This window comes from Alosa sapidissima, chromosome 11, assembly GCF_018492685.1.
Source record: "Alosa sapidissima isolate fAloSap1 chromosome 11, fAloSap1.pri, whole genome shotgun sequence".
Taxonomy (NCBI): Eukaryota; Metazoa; Chordata; class Actinopteri; order Clupeiformes; family Clupeidae; genus Alosa; species Alosa sapidissima.
The window spans coordinates 12,285,234-12,308,181 of NC_055967.1; the positions used below are offsets into that span (position 1 = coordinate 12,285,234).

The 22,948-nt window shown below is 39.6% G+C and overlaps 1 protein-coding gene across 1 annotated transcript; it reads right to left on the bottom strand.

Annotated features, from left to right (window-relative positions):
- Positions 1-971: 971 nt before the first annotated feature.
- Positions 972-7,081, bottom strand: slc13a1 (solute carrier family 13 member 1). The gene is made up of 15 exons (XM_042111265.1): positions 6,717-7,081; positions 6,055-6,183; positions 5,826-5,962; positions 5,434-5,621; positions 5,278-5,317; positions 5,125-5,185; positions 4,702-4,880; positions 4,445-4,564; positions 3,967-4,065; positions 3,738-3,839; positions 3,255-3,346; positions 3,036-3,130; positions 2,110-2,271; positions 1,721-1,858; positions 972-1,522 (listed from the first exon to the last, which is right to left on the bottom strand). Exons 1-15 carry the CDS (start codon positions 6,810-6,812, stop codon positions 1,373-1,375), a joined length of 1,788 nt encoding a protein of 595 aa, XP_041967199.1. The 5' UTR covers positions 6,813-7,081; the 3' UTR covers positions 972-1,372.
- Positions 7,082-22,948: the final 15,867 nt, after the last annotated feature.

Below are 22,948 nucleotides of genomic sequence, written 5' to 3' on the forward strand. Positions count from 1 at the left end.
GGTTCCCAAAGGAGATTTTATTTGGGTCGCCAGCATAGCCTAGTGACAATTTATGTTGTGTAATAGGCCTAGCATAGGGCCTACCTTATATAGCTTATATAGATTTATACAGTCACGGTTTTGTCATAACTCCCTCTATGCATTTTTGCATTTAGAATAGCTCTGAAACCGGGGGGCGAACACATCGCAGGGGGATATCTCAATCGCAAAATTAAACAATATATCTATCGGGCGCCTACCATGGATGAACTCAGCCTGATCTGCCGGCGATTTCTTTTTCGATTTCTTAAAAGATTGAGCTTGGTGCCAGACTAACCATGGACCTCATAGTTGCAAAATGCAAGGGAACATGAATCAGCCTATTATTCGCACGAACAATAATGGACAGTAGCTCTTCAACTTGGCCCTGTTAAAATATGTATGAACATTCTAGCAACGCATTTCATGAAGGCCCTTTTGGACATGTCAGTTATTTGCACCACTGGGTAAAACTGCATTTTGTTTTAGACTACTGGTATTTAATTTGTGCATTGACAATAAAGCTGAATATCATATGAACTAGATGACTAAACTTATGCATATGTAGAAGAAGAAACATTCACAAAAATCCATGACATGACCTCTCTTCTTGATAGCTGTTGAAAACGGCATGGAACTGACAGGGATTGTTTTGTTTAATAATAAATAAATACATTATGCTGCTACCTTCTGCTTTTCCCAAATACAATGTAGCCTACACCTTTCATCAGTCCAGTTGCAATGGATGGACTGTGATGAACTGCCCTATTTGTGATTGTTTGGAGATTTTAAAGGTTTTATAACAATGCAACAAATCTTTTGGCAAGTGCTACAAATCTATTCACCTTTGTAGCGCCAGTAGGCTACTTTGTGTGCCGCCTGCAAACACACATTCCAAACAAGCATACACAAAAGTTTCAAGAGTGGGGGATGGAGTAGAAGATGGAGACAAATTCATTAATATGATTTATTTTCGCGGAATGGATGTACAGGACTGAGCGGCGGTCATATTTTGTCTAGTTCATCTAGTCATCTAGTTAATGTACTGAGCGCACCTTTAGCGTCATTTCTCAACAGGGTTCCATGCATTAAAGTCTATCTGACTGCCCTGCATGTTTGAAAATGATGCTAAAGAGGTGCCCAGTGCATTGAAAAGTGACATAAGGACTCATGTTCCTACATGGCACACCAAAGTAACATAGTGCAGTACCAGGCGTTTCGGCCATGCAGTGGCAGTGACCGAGACACCATTCCCCCTACTGCAAGTGGACATGTGTGGTCAGTACACAACATCATTATTTTAAGGTAAAACCTTTTCATCACTTTTGGAACAGTACTCTGTCCCACTACGTAGTCAGTGTGGGATTATAGAGGAGTTAGTCATTGGGTGGTTGGTAGCCCAATCAGGGTAAATGTCCAGGTTAAATAATGGTATACCCCATGTACTGGTACCAAGCAACAATCCCAAAACACTGATAACATTCACACCAACGCCGGCTTTAATCTGTGAAAACAAGTTCAGTGAAGACTTAAGTTAGTGAGGAGAGACATGTCAGCATGTGATATAAAGCAATGATTGTAATAATGCTCATCTCATACATTTAACTGTAGAATCACTAAAGCAACTATTGTCCTAAGAATGTGCAGCCCTACTTAATTCATTTGTGTTGGAGAATGTTCTTAAGTATGATTGAGTTCTCACCATATCCCAGGTGGTCAGATGGCCATAACTGAAGACGATGGCATTTGGAGGGTTAGCAGATGGAAGCAGGAAGGAGAAGGATACACTCAGGGTGGCTGGTATGAGCATGTAGAGGGGGTTCACATGGATGCTCTCAGCCTGTAAAGACACAAACCGATACATTCATGCCTTAAAGCATTTATTAAAAAGTACAATTTGATGGTATTTCCCTCTCAGCTCTTCTATATCAACCCCCTATTCATAAAAATGCAATCCGATGCACATATTTTTGGATTGGTTCAAGCAGTGAGAGAAACTTCAGCCAGAGAACAATTAAATGTGAGTGCATATTGGTGATGCACACCTTCTACGATTTGCAAGAAGATGTTAAAAGGAAACATTAACCGTACCAGAGGTGCAAGAATGGGCAGGAATATGGTGATGGTGGCAGAGTTGCTGGCCACTTCAGTAACACAGGTCACTATGACACAGACAATAGTGATGGTCGCAATTTTAGGAAGAACCCCCAAAGGAACCAGCAGTTTTGCCATCCAGTATGACAGACCAGATGCCTACACACACACACACACACAAACAAGATAAAGTGGGGTGGAGTAATGTGAGAATGTGATGGAAGGATGCATTTATCTCTCACAATTGCATTTTTATTATAATTATTATTTTAGGTTTATATTATGTTTCTTTCCACAAGGTCTAAACGGTTTTAATTTATATACACTACTTGCTGATAAGCACTGTTTTAATAGTATTGTTAGTTTAAAATATGCTACAAAAAGGAGACACTTCTAAATGCTCATCTGTGTTTCATTGTAAAATTAAACACCGAACAAAACAACTTGACAACTTGGTCACATGCATAAATAAATGATGAGTTAAATTTACAGTACAATCAAGGCAGACACACATTTAGGTAAAAATAGCACTCACATAATACCAGTGCTATATGGTCCAAATAAAGATTTTTGATTGATTTACTGTGACATTTTGCCCTGGACCAAAAGTTTATTTTTGACTAGACTTCCTCCCATAACTACTGACTGTCACAGATGACAAGCAGCAGTTATTTGTGATGTGTGACAGGAGCTTCACATGCATTGTTCATTACAACATTGTGTTTTTGAAACCATAACAAAGGATGGTCTACTCACCACAGCGCTTCAACAATTACTGAAGACTTTAACTAATGTAAAGGCAAAATTCTATATTCTGGCTATATCCTGCTGTTCTTTGTTTCTTTTAAAAATCATCTGTATGGTAGGCTACTAATTGTACTTCTTCGTTGGAGGAGACTGACCAGTGTTCATTATTTCCTTACCTGTGTGCCCTCAGCCAGTGCAAAACCACCCCCCACAAGAAGACAAATTTCCCAAGGCATACAGGACTGAAAGTCTTTCCATGTGATCAAGGTCTCTGTGGATGTTAAGATTAAGCGATTGATTAAAAGCATGTCTTCCTTCAGCTCAAAGTCAATGTTAACCACGATTTCACAAAGAGTGTAATACAAATGAAGATTTGATCATTTATCATGACTTACCATAGTTATCAGTGCTTACTTGAGCTGGGATGATGAAGAACAGTAAGCCCATCAGAAGGGCCACAGTGGCATCGGTGGCATATCCAGGATGGCTGCTCAGACACAGTAAACATGTCAAGTCAAGAGTATTGGATATGCTGTGTGAAGCTCATTTAGAAAGGTCACTTAAATAACTTACAGCATCCCCACAGCTTTACAATAATACTAGAATGTCAAAAGTACTGAATATATTTAAGACAAACAGCAGTAAATTCTAACATTGTCCAATGTATCCACTGGAAAATAAATTAAGGCTATAATAATCTTATTGATGCAAACAATGTGCTCCGAGTTAATCACATTTTCTTTTTTTTAACAAGAGTATGAATCAAGTGAACCCAAAGGAAACATTTACTGGTCTATGACTGCAGTCATACTGTAGTACTCTTTCACTGGATACAGGCCTCAGCTGAACTACTAAACACGGTGTGAAAGAGCCCTTACTCTGGGAACAGGGATGACCAGCCTGGCATGAAGCCTGGCTTCCTGGTGAACCACAGCAGTACCATCATGGAGAAGATTGCTAAGGAGATGATCTCCTGACGACTGCGTCAGTCAGAAAGCAAAACCACAAAGACACTTGTCAGACACATATGGATCATATGGTTACCTATTCAAGGACAAATTCATCCATCTACTCATCCATACTCCTTTCCACTATAAGCAGTCACACCTTATTGGCCCGAGTGCTTTGTATTCTTCCTGCAGGACCTTGGCCACTGCTGTCTCTCTCTCGTTGTTGCCTGCCTTGGAATGCAGAACTGAACGGAAACTATATTGGGAAAGAGGGTTGAGAGGAATGTTTGTAGAATATCTTTAATAGCAGAACAGATAACAATAGAACATGCATAATAACAGATAACAATAGAACATGCATAATAACAGATAACAATAGAACATGCATTTCTTCACAGCTGTGCCAAATCCAAATGGGGAACGCAACATGTGCAACAAGTGGCAGACAATGTGTTAGAAGTGTAAAAACAACTCTGCACAACATACAGTCAGAGAATTCATTTGCAGTAAAGAGTAGGTGAGGGAAATAACACTGAGGCAGATGAGAAGTTAACGTTAAACTGGAAGCAATAAGATAACCACATTGGAGAGTGGAAAGATAAGAGAAACTTAATTGGAGAGGATTACAAACTTACTCTGAGCCCAAGTATAGCCAGTGTAGCCAGATCCAGGATAAGAAAAGAGAAATAAAGCTAATCGGCAGGCAGAAGATGAACCAGTTCCCAAAGTTGATAGAGTTGCAGTCAGGATATAATCTATAGATAAAGTATGTTTACTATGCATTAGTCTCTTACATTACATATATGTATTATTGGGTACAGATCAGCTGTACTATACATTGTCATAATATGCCTACCAACTATACTAGCTTTACATGTGGCTACCAACTTACTGATGCATGTACTCTGCAAAGATCATGTTGGTGGATGACCCTGTTAGTGCGGTCATACCACCAATTGAGGCTGAATAGGCAATGCACAGAGAAAGGCCTTTACACATCAGATGGTCCTGTCGGGTGCGGTAGTATCCCTGTGATGGTGTACATTGTGCCTCAGAGTCACAGGGTGAACCCTGTCAGAGGAAGACATACATATTAATTGTATGCAGATGTATACATACTGTATGCGATACATATCTAATACACATTTAAAATAATGACAGATGGCTATTGTTACATGTTGTTCAACTCTAACTGGATTCTCTGCAATGAATAATTACATCTACACCTCATACTTTTGGCTTTGTAATGTTTGGCTCAGGGAATTGACTTAACCAAACCATGGCTATTGTGCTTTAACATGGAGAGTAAACTTACTTGATTGTCTGGAATAGATTTTTCAATAGTAATGTCAACTTTCTCCACAGAAGGATCAACACTACAATGGGCAAAAGAGCGAGGAGGGTTTGTTTACTATTAATACATACAGAACATTGAATTGCTTTGTTGTTGAGAGATTGAAATTGTTACCTCATATTTTCTTTAGCCTTCTCATCTTGTCTGTCCATTTCTGTTTGAGTAGTACACATATTTACAAACAAATTGGAACAGATGTAGAGTTTAGAGTGGTTGAGTGTTAATACTATTTACCAGTGATTAGAACAACCATTCTGAGTGGACACTAACCGTCAAGCTGTAAGCCCAGGTTGGAGGTGCCTGTTAGCGCTCGCTTACGCAGCTCTCTGGCCTCACCCTCAGCTGTGACAATCTGCTTCAACACAGCTTCCACAATGGGCATCACCATAGCGACTGCTGAGGTGTTGCTTAGCCACATCGACAGGAAGGCACATCCAACCATGGAGCCAAACATGAGTCTGAAATCACAGGGTCAGCTAAAGCAACATTCACAACAACAATACTCACTATGCCACCAACCATTATCCAAGTAAAAATATGAACTAAGTATTAACACCTCACCATTGGAGGGCGTTTTTACCAAAATGATAACACATCACATTGGGGATCACTGCCAGATAGAAATGTAGTAGTGGAGATGCATTAACTGTGTCTCTCCTTACCGTCCAGGATTAACTCCAACTATGCTGATGAGACCCAGGGCAATCCTCCTATGAAGGCCCCACTTCTCAATGGCTGTGGCGAGGCAAATCACTCCAGTGAGGAGGAGGTGGAAGTCCTTAAAGAACACTGCTGCCACCTAGGAGACAAGTAAACATAATCTCACTTTAGGATTGTTAGGAAGATCCTTGGGTATTTTAATAGTCAAAATAGATCTTTTTTATATAATACCTGTGAAGATTTCATTATGCCAAACAAAGGAAAAAGCATTGCAGGAATCAGGGCTGTAATGGACACAGGCAAAGCCTCGGTGAGCCAGTAGACCCCCATCAGTAAAAGAGTAAAGGCACATTCTGCAACCTAGAAGAGAAAATCAAATATATAACATTTACCATGTTTAGAGCAGTGCTGCGCATAGAAATACCATGTCAAGAAACGACTGTAAGACAGACACAATGTCTAAGCTCCAGAGTGTACACAATAACTAAATGGATAAATGGTAAGGTATACAGAGAGCACTGGTGTTCGCAAAGCAGTCATTCCTGTGAAACCTAATAAAAAATCTACCATAGCTACCATAATCTACCTACTCTACATACATTATATTAATAGGAGCAAAGAACATGTCAATTTTTAATTTATAGTAATCCAATTTTGAAATTGAAAAAAAGAAAAACAGCTATTTGGAGTGACTGATTGAAAGAGCTTAATCCAAAGATGAGTTAATTTCCTAAACATTTGACACATTTCAAAATTATATAATTGTTTCTAAAACCAAAATGTTGTACATGTTGATAGAAATGCAAGTAAATGCATGCACGTGTATAAATACATACAACCGTATGGTCTGTTGTGCTGCCTGTGTATGTTTACATCCATGTAAATATATTTACCTTGGTGTTGTAAATGAGTGGGATGGGTAGCAGCAGCAAAGGGGTGAGGATGATGAGAATGAGATGGCGGTAAATCCATATGCCCTGGCCTCTCATTTTCTGTCAGACACCTTGGAATGATCACAGACTGACTGACTGTCTAAGACACACTCATGTGAAATACCTTCTACAATCTAACCTCACTAATAACTAACCAAGATAATCTGGCTAGCGGTCACCTGGCTTTTATCTGTGATAAAGATAGTGCATGGTCAATCAACTTCAGGTGAACCATAAAACATTATTCCTCATTGATACAGATACTGTATATGTGCCAAATGTCTCCAAACATGAATAAGATAATACACAGCGCAGGTGTCGTACGATCCTCTGTGATTCCTAGTAGTCCACTGCCCTTCTGTGAAAGAGTGACAGCTATTTATACAGTTTTTTTCAATCGCTAACAAGCGCTTACCCATACTTCAGATACTTTTTCTAAACTCTTAACACAGACTCACACCTACAAAACACAGTTGGCCAAATGGATAATTTACTTCTCAAAAACACATTTTGTTAAATATATTACTATGCACACACTAACTTTACCAAAACACTGGAAATCTGACTCAAAATGAAATTATTCTGTCAAAGAATAACACTTGTTTTCATTTCACAAGGTACACGCAGTCAATCAAAGTACACCAGGTTTCAAAATACTGGTGTACTTTGCAAAACATGCAATTCATCGTTTTTACACTAAATTTCTTGGTTGGGAACTGTATGTCCACATGTAATGTTCACATTCAAAAGCATTCCAGTAAAAAGCAAATCAGTTTTTTTTCCCTTTACTGTTTACTACAGGAGGCACAGTAGAAATACTGTTTACAGTATGATAGAACAGAATTTTTTTACAGTATTGATTACAGTGAACAAAATATCCATGAAACACACAAGAGTATTCTGAACAAAAAAACAGCAAATAGCCCAGATAAAAATGGGGGAACTAAAAAAACACAAAATTACTCTATCTAATCTCTGCGATCTTCAGGGTTAGGCCACATGTTTTCATCAACATCGCATCTGATGTTATCCATGGCGATGCACCTGGGATAAAACCGCTTGGTATGTCGGATCCACCCACAATCCACAATCATCAACTGTGATGTCCCTGCAGCCAGCATCCATGGTGGTCATACACCTTCCACCTCCATGCAGAAAAGAACTCCTCTATGGGGTTGAGGAAGGGTGAGTAGGGTGGAAGGAAGAGATGTACCAGTCTTGGGTGGACTTCATGCTGTTATTGCTTGCGAATGATGGAAAGCCACATTGTCCCAGGTGATTACAAAGGTCCTCATGTTTTCACCCTCCTGCTCTGGAACCAGGCGCTGGTGGAGATCATTGAGAAAGGCAAGGAGGCGCTCGGTATTGTAGGGTCCAACCCGACATCTGTGAAGGAGTAATCCTGCATTTCCAATTGCTGCACACATGGTAATGTTTGCCCCTCTCTGTCCTGGCACAGTAACTGTGGCCCTTTTTCCGATAACATTTCGTCCACGTCGACGCCTTTTGGCCAGATTGAATCCTGCCTCATCTATATATATGAATTCATGAGGGGCCTGGTTATCCTCCAATTCCATAACTCTCTGAAACAAAGTTTATGTGAGTCATGTCATTTCTGTATACCATACTGTACTGTAACCTATTACTGTGTAAGTTACCTACTTGCAAAGTGCAAAGCTTATAGAACTGGACATTGAATTGAATATACACTATACCTGGACATATTGTCGTCATAGCTCCTTGACTCTCTCACTGTTCCTCTCAAAGGGAACAGTGTAGAGCTGCTTCATCCGCACTCTGTGTTTGGACAATGTCCGTGTGATGATTGTGAGGCTAATGCTATCGATATTGTCAAATATCTCATGGTCCTCCACAATTCTAGTTTTAATTTCATTCAGCTTTATTGCATTATTTGCAACAACCATTTCTACAATGGCAAGCTCTTGATCATTATTGAGGAGCTTTCCTCTTCCCCCAGAGGGTAGAAGACGTTGCATTCTTTAGAGGGACAAAACATTCAACATATGCATTACTGTATGACCATATTGACATGTCAAGTGAGAATAGAAACAATCCATGTAAAATGCAGTACTTACCTGTTGGTTTGTTGAAAGACGCTTATAATAGAGGCAACTGTTGACCGCCTCAAATTGGGCTGCACTCTTTTACCAGCCTCTCTTAGTGAAAGACCATGGTTGATTACATGGTCAATGATGGTGGCACGAATTTCATCACTGACTACTGTTCTTGCAGCCCTTGGAATGCCACCACCACGCATTCTAATACCTTGCCCTCTCCTTGGACCTGCTCTTCTCCCTGGCCCTGCACCTCTCACTGCTCCTGCACCTCTCACTGCATCTCTTACTGCTCCTGCACCTCTCACTGCTCCTGCACCTCTCACTGCATCTATCACTGCTCCTGCACCTCTCACTGTTCCTGTACCTCTCACTGCACCTCTCACTGGGCCTGCTCTTCTCCCTGGGCCCCTTGGTCTTACTCTTCCTCGTCCAGACATTATAGTGTAGTTATAGTTTTCTGTTTTTGTTTCCAAAAACATCACTCCTCAAAGTCCTCCTTTTAAACCAGACTGGAATCAGCTGTGATTGGCCCAATTTACCCAACATAAATCAGCTGTGTGTCAATTATTCAATTGTTTGTTTATTATCAGCTGAGATACATTGCTTTTGAACTAATATCATTGCAGAAGCAGAGGTTTTTATACTGTATCTAAGGTTTGGAATATTGTTTTTGCCAGAGCCATATAAAGGTAGAGTTGCGACAATGGGTGTTCAAAATTCGTTAAGGTCACGTGGTTCATGTAAACAAAAAGTTCCCGGAAGTGATTGACAATGGATTAGAATGCATTAAATAAGCTACTGTTCAATGAGAGACAGAGCCACAATTTTGGGTAATTGACAGACAATAAATGCATTGATATACAATATTTATAACACATTGTAATTATTGTGTAAACTGTGTAGTTATCCTACCATTACAACAACATTAAATTAAATTCCAGACCGTAGCCTGCTATATATCGGAAGGTCACCTTTTTTTCTCCCTTTTACGTAGCATATGTGTCACTTAATATTAATTTCTGTACAAAACCAAGACGGGAGATTCTTTAGAAAACGCAATAGCACCCACCCCATAAGTGTAGCCTAGGCCTAAATTATCGTTTTTTAAAAAATGACCTAGTACATGACTCAAGAGCTGTAAACAGTGTTTTTGAGACTTCGTGTAGCTTACAAAGGCGCATGGAGATTTTAATTTTGCAACGAGAAACTGTAACACAGCTAGTCTAAGTCTAACATTAAAGGGACACCAGGCAAGCCTGATGCTTTTTCTCTACGAAACTCCCCCTCGCTCGGTCTGAAGCTCTTTTCCTTTTCTTTGCGTCTTCCGTCAAGGGTTTTCGCTGCTTCTTCGCCGGCTCTGCCATTATACACACATTTACAACAATCTCTAGCGTTTCGTTAGCCTGCCTCTGTGCTGTAAACTGATACTGCTTCGGTCGGCGGGTAGGATACACCGAACTTGCAAGTGGGATATTCTTCCTACAGGCAGTAGGGGCGGGCGAGAGAGCCTTCATTCGCCCCGTAATGAGTCATTTAACCATATACCGACTTACGAAGGTGATTAATTAACGCGAAAACGTTGCCTGGTGTCCCTTTAACTTGTTTGAGTTTTCTCCCCAACGTTTTCTCTGGTAGTTCTTCACTGATCTGAGATAATAAGCGAACTACCTTAAGTAGCTAGCGTCTCGGGAGAATAAAAACAGAGCCTGTTTACGGAGAGCCGGATCACTCCCTATTAACTCCATTGTACCTGCCTTCTGTTGCAGTTCCGCTAGGGGTGATCACGAATAAGTGCAAAAACAATGGGGGTCTATGGAGCTAGACGGCTAAATGTGTCTCTTTCACCTGGTTGTCATTGAAAAATCGAAGATTTGATTGTGGTCTCTGCAAGCTCAATATGGATTATAGGTCAAAAGTTGAATGAACGAGTACTTACGTCCTTTCGATTTCTTACAGGTTGGGTGGTTGTTGCCCACAACACACTAGCTTTCTGCTAATGAATGATGTCATTGACTCATTTGAAAGGCTTTTTAGAAAAAATAAGTGACTCAAAAAATATAATACTCAGCGGTGTGTATTTTCTCTGCCCCCTCTTTCGCATGCAACATTCAAATTTCTGGGCAAAAAATGATATCCCGAGAAAAGTGGATTTGAGGGGTACAGCTCCATAGACCTCCATTCATTCTGCACTTATTCGTGAGCGCCCTCATGTGGAACCAGAAGAGGAACTGCAACCAGTTGAGAAACCGGAAGCCGCTGCGCGTCGGGGAGTTTTTTGCCCCTCACCCTCTTCCATTAATTCCATATAACAGGACATCTCGGCGGGCGTTATCCCTTACATAACCATTTGTGTAAGCAGAAATATTGTTGTGCTGAGTTCTAAGAACAGAGAGTTCAAGTTAAATGTTGTTGTGCTGAGTTCTAAGAACAGAGAGTACAAGTTAAATGTGCACCCAGACAGACAGGAACTGCACCCTGTCTGTGTGTGTGTGGGTGAGATATAGTGGGGCTGTTAAGCTCTTAAAATAAGGAAGATCTTGCTTTTTATGAAAGAAGCATGACACTTTCAGGGTTTGTTCTTGATGACCTAAGCTTTAATTTAAGATCTGGAGGCATTCTCAGTTTGACCTCTGAGGTCAGATAGAGGTCACTGACCTCTGTAATATGTTGTGACACTACATGTGAATAGGGTAAAAAAATTAAATAATATATATCACCATGAAACTTTCTCAGTTGATTACGCATGTTAAGCTATGAAAAAAATGTAATGAAAGTTTTTTATATTTTAATGTTTAAATATGCAAATTAGGCCTTATCTCATTAAACATGCGCTAATTTGCATACATTTTAAAAAACAAAATCAGATTGTCTGATAAAGCCAGGTTCAAAAATATTTTTTTCATTTTGTTGTTTTTTCATTTTGTTGTTTTTTCATTTTGTTCACTGGCAAAACATCTACTTCTGTTATCCTGCATATACAGTTAAGAACAAAATTATTCATACCCCTGGCAAATATTGATGTAATGTTGATTTTCTCTTAACCAATATGTGTGTTCTGACTAAAAATACACTATCACGTGCCAAAAGGTTGTAAGACAATGTAGTAGAAACATGGAATCAAAAAAAAAATCGATTTGATCTTTTTTAACATTTTTATGAATAATGGCAAGTCCAAAATTATTCATACCCTTTTTAAATAATCAATGGAAACATCTTTATTTGCATTCACAACTCTCAAAATGGTTCTTATGATATTGATTATTTGCCATCACTCTGGCCTTGTGCTCACTTTTTTGACGGATTGTGGTCTGGACTCTGCCACTCTAAAATGTTGATATTGTTCTCAGTTAACCATTTCTTGCCTTGTTTGGCCATATGTTTTGGTCATTGTGTGGTTTAATGGTCCAATGATGGCCATTGGGGCAGGTATCTCGGCAGACTGCCTGATCTTTTCTATCAAAAATCTCAATGTAGCCCCTTGTTTTAGTGTTACCGTTTACTTTGAGAAGTTCACCAGGTTCCATTGTCTGAAAAACACCCAAAAACACTCAATTTCAAAATGGAAAATGGATCACTTGGCAGGGTGACCAGATGAGATTGGCTGAAATTCGGGTCGCGGGGGGGGGGGGGGATAAAAGATAATGAATTTTCAAATCTGTACCAAAACACATTTTTATTCAAACATCCAAGTCTGCCTCACAGTCATTGTGAAAACAGTGCAACAGTGCAAATCAGACCTTTCAGAATAAGGATAATACCAACGCTAATAACAAGCCTTGCCAAAACTATGGGTCATTAAGTAAAAATACAAAATAATTATTAGATTAAGTAGGCTATAGATTAAGTAGATTAGGCTATGTTAAAACGACATCGGACATTAGGCCGAACGTATTTTTTTTTGCACACATGACGCCTCCCCTCCGTGAGAAACACCAAACTCTCTTCTACACACTTTGCAGAATGCTTTCATCTCGTCGATAAGGCTTTGTCAATCCACGGGTACCTCCACCCACTCCTCCCGGTACCTGCATAGACGCTTTTGCTTTTTAGCGGCGTGTTGGGGTTCCGGTAGGCTACATCAGCCATGTCAAGGAATGAATGAAAATGAGCTAAAATCAGTGCATATTCGCGCCTAATTATAGAACGTCAAAAAAGAAACAAAGTAGCCGGGGCTGCATCCAGACACTTAGCTGCCGTCGGGGGCTGCATGCAGTCGACTCAACCTCTCTACGGACAGTTTTTAATGTTTATCAGAAAATAACTACTCAGTATTCTGATTGAGTTTAATTTTCGGGACAACTGCTTGGATATCGGGACTGTCCCGAATTTTTCGGGACGTCTGGTCACCCTATGGTCACCTTGGATGCTGATCATGGATCACACTTCTCCAAACATGCACAACTCAGCTAAACCTTTACAGTATAAGGGCACACCTGAACAAAGAATTTACCTTTCGTTGGAATTCTTTTTGACCCAGGGACATGGCCTAAGATTGGCATAAAAAAGAAGCATTAAATTCCAATGACACCGTGTCCATTTCAATTGTGGGGCTAGAAAAGTATTCTTTTGGGATATTTTTCAACCAGGGGGACCTGGTGACCTTCTCAAAGTAAACGGTAACACTAAGGCAAGAGACTACACTGAGATTCTGGAGGAAAAGATCAGGCAGTGTGCCAAGAGACCTGCCCCCATAGGCATCATTGGACCATTAAACCATACAATGAACCAAAACATACAGCCAAACAAGGCAAGAAATGGTTAACAGAGAACAATGTCAACATTTTAGAGTGGCCCAGCCAGAGTCCAGACCTAAATCAGTCAAAAAAGTTAGGCCAATAAACTTAGACCACTTAGGCCTTTTTTCCTAGATCACCTATATTCCTATAAACCGTAAGTCCTAGAAACTTGACATTTTCAAGTATTAGTACCCCCCACTACCCATAACCCAAAATTTGGGGTACTGCACCCAAAGGTGGCGCTCTTGTCAAAAATGCTTTTACATTCCGATGCTTTTACATTCCGATGCATCTTTTTCACCCTGGTCTTATGCTCTAAGGGTGCAGAATTATTTTAAAAACGGAGGGGATATAGGAGCAGAAGGATGGTTCGTGTGTTTTCTTCCTACACCTCACGGTAAGCTATTTTGTTGGTCTGATTGGTTAGGTCTATCCAATTGAGTGCAGAGGCATTCCCCCCCTGTATCGGTTGAAGCACGCCCCATAATTACGTCCCAATGGAGCAGTATCAGACTCATATTCTGACTAGAATTTGAGTATGACAACGTCAGGCTACATACAACCATCATTAGGTGGATACAGTGCACATTTTCAGATCTGTACTCTTTTTTATAAAGCCCTTAACTCATTGAGTGCCAAAAACGTAATATTACGTTTTTCCTTCCCATGCGTTGAGTGCCAAAAACGTAATATTACGTTTTTAGCTTTTTTTTTTAAATTACGAAACTAGGCACTCTAACACACCTTATATGTGATTTTGGGAGCTCTGTGATGAATGGAAATGAAATATATGACGATCGAAAACTCATGAAAACGCACAATCTGGACATTTTATCTGGACATTTTTATCATAACACAAAGTTTACAGGCAACACTTAATATTTCATGAAAGACGTTATATCTCCATTTCTAAAAAAAAACAGTGATTTTGATGAAAACTAGCCACTGTTTAGCTTGGGATTTCTCAGGAACAGAGACGTGTAGAAATACACGGTTTGCACCCACTGAGAGCTTAGAGTCTCACCTTTTAAACGAGCCATTGTATGTGTTCATAGCTATAACACAGAATATGCTGTGGCTGTACAAAAATCATCAACAATGGTCTAGATTGCTGGCACTCTAGGACAAAGCTTCTGAAAACAGCTTGGCATTCAATGAGTTAATTCTATTGTCAAATGTATGCTAGGAATTTTCGTTTTTGTTGTGTGTTTGCCAACCCACATTTTCATCATGTGAATGTGACTGCCTAATATATAGGATTGTCAGTGGCTCAGTGGGATAATGCCTAGTGCTGGTGTTTGTTAGGTTGAGAGTTTGAATCCCCGGTAGAGCTTTAGTCTCAAGCTTGAATGTTATTGAAGATTCACACCATTGAACAGCACCTGAATGACATCAGGCAATCAACATACACAGTCATTAGTTGCCAAGAATCAGAATGCCGAGACACTCATTTAGGGGAACTTCTTTGTTTACTACTTTTCCTTCATCATTAAGTCTATTAAATTTCAAAAGAGTAGTATACATCGCACACTGGAGGGTACATTTTGCTGACTTTATTTGGCGTGAACAACGCGTTTCGCAAGTTGCTTCATCAGGTTCACATTCACAGTCAATCTGACACCCACAGGTGAAATAGGTGGTAACATCATCACATGACCACACCAGACCCAGTGAAAGTACTCCACACTCTAACACACCAGAAATTGCAATCAATATCATCAATTCAATACCCTGCATATTTTAGCTTGCATATAGGCCTACATATACACAATCTATGTCATTTAAGCATATTTGTATCAAAAAACATATTGCATGTTCAAAAATACAATAGATTTTTTTCGGTCATTACCCATATCAACCAACAATTCATTTAAAAAAACACTATACAAAATAGATTTTACAATTGTACAATTTACAAAAATATAATCTATTTACAAACATATACTCTACATACACATCTTATCCCAAGAATACACTTAAATCCAGTACCTCATTTAGACCGTATGGTTCTACTGTGTTGAGTTCATGTATCCAAAAGGCCTCTCTCTGTAAAAGTTATTTAATTAAATTACCTCCTCGTGGTTGAGGTTTGATCCTCTCAATACCTATAAACTTAAGGGTAGTGGCTGGTCCATGACTCTTATCTCTATAATGCCTTGCGATTGCATAATCAAAGTTACCATTTCTGATTGCTGCTTTATGTTCCGCAATTCTTAATTTTAAATTGCGTTTAGTTTGGCCTATGTACTTTAGTCCACAAGGACATTTTAACATATATATGACATGAGTTGAGAGGCCATTAATAAAATCTTTAATTTCATATTTCTTGCCAGAATGGGGGTGACTAAAAGACTTTGTGTCAAATGCCTTTTCTGTCTGTCCTTTCTCTTTTGTTAGCCTTTTCAATCGATTGGTCGATGAGGGTCTGATCATATCCTCTTTGAATGAATCGTTGGGACATTTCTTTGACTTTGATTTTGTAATAATTTTCGTCACTGCATATTCTTTTTAATCTTATAAACTGTCCATATGGGATGTTTTTAATGGTATGTTCAGGATGGTAACTTGATGCATGTAGGATAGTATTTCTATCAGTACTCTTTCTAAAGATCGATGTCTCTAAATGTCTGTTTGCATTGACAGTTATCTGTAGGTCAAGGAAATGTATTTTGTCACAACTATGTTCCATAGTGAAGCGCAAAGATGGATGAGTACCATTGATGTAATCATTAAACTTCAACAATTGATCTTCAGAACCCATGAATATTACAAAAATGTCATCAATAAAACGCTTAAAAAACAGGATATTATCCTTAAATGGGTTGTTATTGAAAACATACCGGTCTTCCCACAAACCCATAAATAAATTGGCATAATTAGGGGCAAATGGAGATCCCATGCTTGGTCCTTGGGTCTGTAAAAAGTATTTTTTATTTATATATTTTTTTAATGAGACAGAAGCACAGAGGATTATATCTCAACAATTTGATGATCGCCAAAATTTGATTTGAACTCAATTTGATGATCACCAAAAAGATACTTCAGTGGCCTACACCGAAGATCAGAAGTCCAAATTGTTGTACTTGGAGAGAAAGAACATTCGCCTTAAATGGCACGGATTTGCGCTTTCAGAATACTGGCGAAACAAACAAATTTCAAGAGGATTGAGAATCAACAAGAAGCCACGCTCGGAAATCAAGATCCTGAGTTTATAAAGAAATGGGAGCAAATCCTAAACAAGTTAACAGAACTTAAACAAGTTAACAGGACTTAACTTTGCTGATTATTGAACAAACCAAACGCGATGCCGAGAAAGTGACGGCTGAAATACAAGAATTAAAATCTGAAATTAATAAGGATAACGCACGGCTCACGAACTTGCAATCAGAATTAGAAGCGGAATTAAAAAACTTTGAAGATCAACTAAAATAATTTAAAATCAAGAAATATGCCCGAGATGTGGAGGATACAGGAAGGGAACTGTGTACAACTGGAATGAGAATGAGCGCAGTAAGCGGAGCCAAGTACCACACTCCAGAGGCCTACCACAACACCGACGCCGAGGAGGTCAACTACGACAGCGTGAGCTCCTCCTGACTAGTGAGCCAGAAACGAGCGACCAGGGACAAACCAGTGCATCCTCCACCGAAGATGTTTTTTTAGGAGAAAGAAAATCAAGAAAACGAGGAGGGGCAAGAGGAGACCGCGACCCCAATCGTGTAACCCGGAGCCTACACCGGAGCCATGGGCGGATTATGAACTTTCGGGCCCCTGGGCCCAGATGTATTAAGGGCCAAACCCTTATTGTCGTATATGTGGGAGGGGGGTTTGGGGGTCCTCCCCCAGAATTTAAAAAATTAGTTTGATGTGATTTCCTGTATTCTGGTGCATTTTGGGGATGGCCAATACTAAATTCAATCAGATTCATAGCCTACATCCTGATTTGTTGATATTGAGGCAATGATTCCATGCAAAGGCTTGGGCTTCAGGGCCCCCTGACCCCTTGGGCCCCTGGGCTTGGGCCCGGTAGGCCCGTGCAGTAATCCATCCCTGACCGGAGCATACGGTGATAAACATTTCTGACCATCCTTTGACACCATCACAGCTAAGGGTACTCAGTCGAGGACTATCATTCGTCCCTACAAATAAAGTTAATGCATTCAAATTGAAAGTAGACTCATACAAATGTTTCAGACAGTTTAACACCTTAAACATTTCTTTCATTCTAAACCTTCTTGTGACACTGTGAGTTATGATGTGCTAGACCCGTTGCATAAATTTAAGAAGAAGTCCACATTTATGCCCCCTGGTGCTCAAAATGCCACCTTACTGACTTTTAGCAAGTTGGTAGAGAAGGATTTGAACAAATTGACAGCAAGCAAAAAGAACAAATATAATATCAGTATGCAAGAGAGAAAAACATTGGATGAATTAAGAGGAAATATGAACATTATTGTAAAGTCTGCAGATAAAGGTGGGGCAATTGTGATACAAAATACTAATATGATACTAAATACTTAAATATGACTGAAGCAATGAGACAGTTAAACAACATCATTTTTTATGAACAACTACCACAGAACCCAGTTGAGAAATACATGAAGGAAAGGGATGCTCTGCTGCTTAATGCTCTAGAAAATAAATGGTTAACAAAAAGTCAATATGAATTCTTAAAAACTGAACATCCGGGTTACTCCTGTCTTTTACTTATTACCAAAAATCCATAAAAAAAACCTAGAAAACCCCCCAGGAAGACCTATAGTAGCAAGTAAAGATTCCCTGTCTGTCCCAATTTGTGGATCATTTTCTTAAGGTAGGCTATAGTGCAAACTCTTCCTTCTTACGTTGCTGATACCAGAGATGTTTTGAAGCTGCTGGATGATTTACCAGAAAAGTCTTTCCTTGTAACTTTTGATACTGAAAGCTTGCATACTAACATCCAGGCTCGGACTGGTAATCTGTACAACCGGTGGGCCGGTTACCTCTGGGATTTTTTTATTTTTTTTATTTTTTTTTTTTAAAGTGATTTAGCGGCCCGTCATGTAGACCTAGGCCTAGCCTATAAATGCAGTTGCATCCATTTGGATTGGGGGGTGACAGGTCAATCATTTTTGCCTCTTCATGACAGGTTCAGTGTGTGTTACGATCGCGCCCCCCTGCCCCACCCCTCAAGTGGATTTGTCCAAGCAGCCGCTTGGTTTGTGGGGAAATATAGCCTAGTCCATGCTGGTAGCCTAGGCTATATAAGTGCCCTCCGCTGGCTGGTGTTCACATCATCGCAGTTTAACCGTAAACATCAATCAGAGGTGTCTAGTTTTATTCCATAAATATATTGTTTTTATAGACGTTAGTTGCACGCGCTACCAAGAGCTTCCATTTACTGCTGCACCATGTAGGCTACTGTAGTGCGGTTTGTCTGTCAACATAAGAAAACTCCGGGTAGCCTACAATTTTCGCACAATTTGGTGGAAAAGTGTAGCACAGGTTAAAGAAAACCTATTCATGTTTGGACTCAAAAGGAACTTCAAAGTATTTCCCATGTAATAGCCGTTTAGCTCACAACGACAGTGAAAGTGAAACTCTCCACCGAGTGTTAAATTAGATGCACAATCAATCGCGAGTCGATGCACGTAAAAAGTATCAACTGCATGGTAGGTTAAGGAAGGTAGCCTAATTTTGCAAAATGTGATGACGGCACACAAACTTGGGTAAAAACGTTTAGTATACACAGGTGTTGATAGCCTACAGTTAATGTGAATCGCTGACTATAACCAAAGTAAAGGAGAAGATTTGCACCAAATAGGCCTAAAGGCTGTGGTTGTGTTACAACATGTTGGCACAAATCGTAATTTCTGTCAACTATGACGATCTCCATGCATGTTCAGTAGCCTGTATTTTTCATTTAGTCAAGCAGTGACATGTGGTTTAATGCATGGGGTAACATGACGTGAGACAGACAGAAGATGAGCCTGTCTTTAGTAGCCTATCCCTGAATCCTTTTTTTTTTCCAGAATTTTTTTTAAAAATCCCGGAGAGACCCCCGACCCCCGTGTTATTGTGATTATAATGACCTATCGGTCCAAATCTAAATGTTTGGGTTCAGTTTATGAAGTGTTGCATGATACTGTGTGTTTGTTATTTATGGGGGGGGGGGGGGGGGATCAGGGGGGGATTTTGGTATTGGTGGCCTTGTGTGTGTGTGTGTGTGTGGGGGGGGGGGGGTCCAGTGGTGGGCCGGTCCAGGAGAAAATTGCCAGGGCCGAATTTTGTTCCCAGTCTGACCCTGCTAACATCCCTCATGAGGGTGGGTTGGAGGCCATGCATTTTTACCTCACATCTAGACATGATGATGCTTTTCCAACCGAATTACTGATGTTGATGACGAGGTTCATTTTAAAGTCCAACTATTTCATGTTTAATAATAAATACTTTTTACAGACCCAAGGACCAAGCATGGGTTCTCCATTTGCCCCTAATTATGCCAATTTATTTATGGGTTTGTGGGAAGACTGGTATGTTTTCAATAACAACCCATTTAAGGATAATATCCTGTTTTTTAAGCGTTTTATTGATGACATTTTGGTAATATTCATGGGTTCTGAAGATCAATTGTTGAAGTTTAATGATTACATCAATCCATCTTTGCGCTTCACTATGGAACATAGTTGTGACAAAATACATTTCCTTGACCTACAGATAACTGTCAATGCAAACAGACATTTAGAGACATCGATCTTTAGAAAGAGTACTGATAGGAATACTATCCTACATGCATCAAGTTAAAAACATCCCATATGGACAGTTTATAAGATTAAAAAGAATATGCAGTGACGAAAATTATTACAAAATCAAAGTCAAAGAAATGTCCCAACGATTCATTTCAAGAGGATATGATCAGACCCTCATCGACCAATCGATTGAAAAGGCTAACAAAAGAGAAAGGACAGACTCGAGATCCCTCGCCCAAAAATTGAGATGGTAGTCAGGTAACCTTTGTGTCGGAATATTGTACGGCTTCCGTGTTCCTATTGTACGGCATATATATATATATATATATTATTATTATTATTTTGTTTCTCATTTTCGAATGTACACTTAAATCTCCACAAAGTCCTTGAGGTGAAAGTGCTGTGAAGAAATTGCAGGATTGTTTGGCTCTGCCACCAAACCACGCCCAGTTTATCTGCTGGGAAACCCTGTAGCTACGGAGCAGGGGCTCAGACCAGGATAAATTGTTTGCTCACCTTCAGTTCACTCTTTTGTTCATCTCAACCCAGCACTCCAGTGTGTCCTGCTTTGTGTGCGTCTTTGAGTTAACGTAAGTCATCACTTTAATGACCCTCACTATGACTTTTGTGATGTTTATCAGTTTTTAGAGTAGCTCTGCCATCATGTGTGAAGTTAAGGTCTTTGTTTGTTGGTTTGGTGTGTTGGAGTCCCATGTGAGAGATGATTAGATGATGTTGGTTGACTTGGGATGTCAAGTATTGTTTAGTTGTACCTTATATAGCCATATGATTTCAGTTTATTGTTCAAATGTCAATTGGTTTGTTTGTGAGTTGGGATCTGTACTGATTTACCCCATTTCACTGATTACTCCATTTTCTGTCTGTTTCCTCTTTGATGCAGCACACATACAAGTAAAGAACAAAAGAACAGATGAATTGAAACTCAAATAAAGTTCACTTGTGTTGCACCGAAACCTGCCATCTCCGTGTCATCACTCCATACTATTGAGCCTTCTGACTGAGGCTCTGCCTGCTCGCCACACACTCACTCTACCTCGACCCACATCGCCCCCTACAGTTCCTTCAGTTGGGTTGTGGCGATTAGCATACTAGAATAGAATACTGTTAGAATACTGTTGGGTTGTGGAGATTAGCACACTATAACGTTACAGCTTCTTGCCAGGACTTGTCGTGCAAGGCAAGTATAACTATAATTATAGGCTGTTCATCTTATTGACTCCAACACAGAACCCACCCCCCCCCCCCCTTCACCTACCACCACAAATTCAATTCTGTGGGAAACACTGCCTTCCATTATCAGACCCTTCATCTTATCCACGACAAATGCATAGTCCTGTAGAATAGAGTATTGTTAGAATAATATTGGGTTGTAGAGATTAACACACTAGAATAGAGTATTGTTAAAATAATATTGGGTTGTGGAGATTAGCACACTAGAATACAGTACTGTTACAATACTGTTGGGTTGTGGAGGTTAGCACACTATAACGTTACAGCACAGAGTAATCCTAATTTTATGGATCAAATTTATTCCAATCCAACTCAAAAGTTTTGAACAACACAAAGTGAAGGTTTTATCCAGATCAAAACCAAGAATAGATTATGTGATCGAATCCAATTTCAGGATCCTTGTTTCCCTTTGAACAACCCACTTTCAAGATTTGATCCAATCCGATAGCTGAAATCCGGTAACTGAAATCCGATAACCGAAATCCGATCACGTTTATTTTGAACAATTGGGCCCAAACAATCAAAGCATATGTAAGCTAAAAAGCTATGCTACCTTATGGTCATTTTGCTCGGACCCCGATAATCACCGCTTGCGGTTATATTTATTATTATTATTCGGATGAGGCAAATGTAAATCTGAGTCTGAAATGTTGGTTACAAACAGTCTATACTGCTGTAACAGCACTGCTGCTATTATTAATTGTTAACTTCCGGGAACTATTTGAGGCTTCCATTAGCTGCCATTGTTGGAAAAAAATGGAACATTGGCGTCAATGGAGTTGTCGCAACTCTACCTTTATATGGCTCTGGGTTTTGCTAATGTGGGATGTTGTGTGTTAACATTTGTAAATACTGCAAAAACAATCCATAATTTTGTTGGGAGGTATAGCTTGTTAAGAAAATGTAAGCATTGTGGAAATGTGTCCACTGACTGCATATTGTGTGAAAACGACATGAAAAGTGTGAATGGTATGGCCACAAAAGGCCGATGCTGTGCTAACTGTGTAGAGTTTTGAAAATGTAACAACTGGTTAGACAAATGCTTGTTAGTGACTGAAAAAAACTGTAATATTAACGCCCTTTGAGGCTTCCCATTTTCCCATTCCCATCATTTCATGGTTTTGACAGAATATGTAAAATTGCATGAAAATGTTTTGTCTGGATTGAGGGTACATTGTTGGGATGTATAACTGTCAAAATGGGCACAAAGAATCTTCTTTGTAAATATCCTTTATTTTAATCCTCTTCTAGTTCGCAATAAAATGTGTTTTGTCTGATAACACGTTTTTCTTGTAAGCAATTGACTTGTGGATTGATGGATAATATCAGTTTAGAAAAAGGGCCACAAAAATGATTAACTTTTCATCCATTTTAATGGAATTGAGCAAACTTTTGAATGA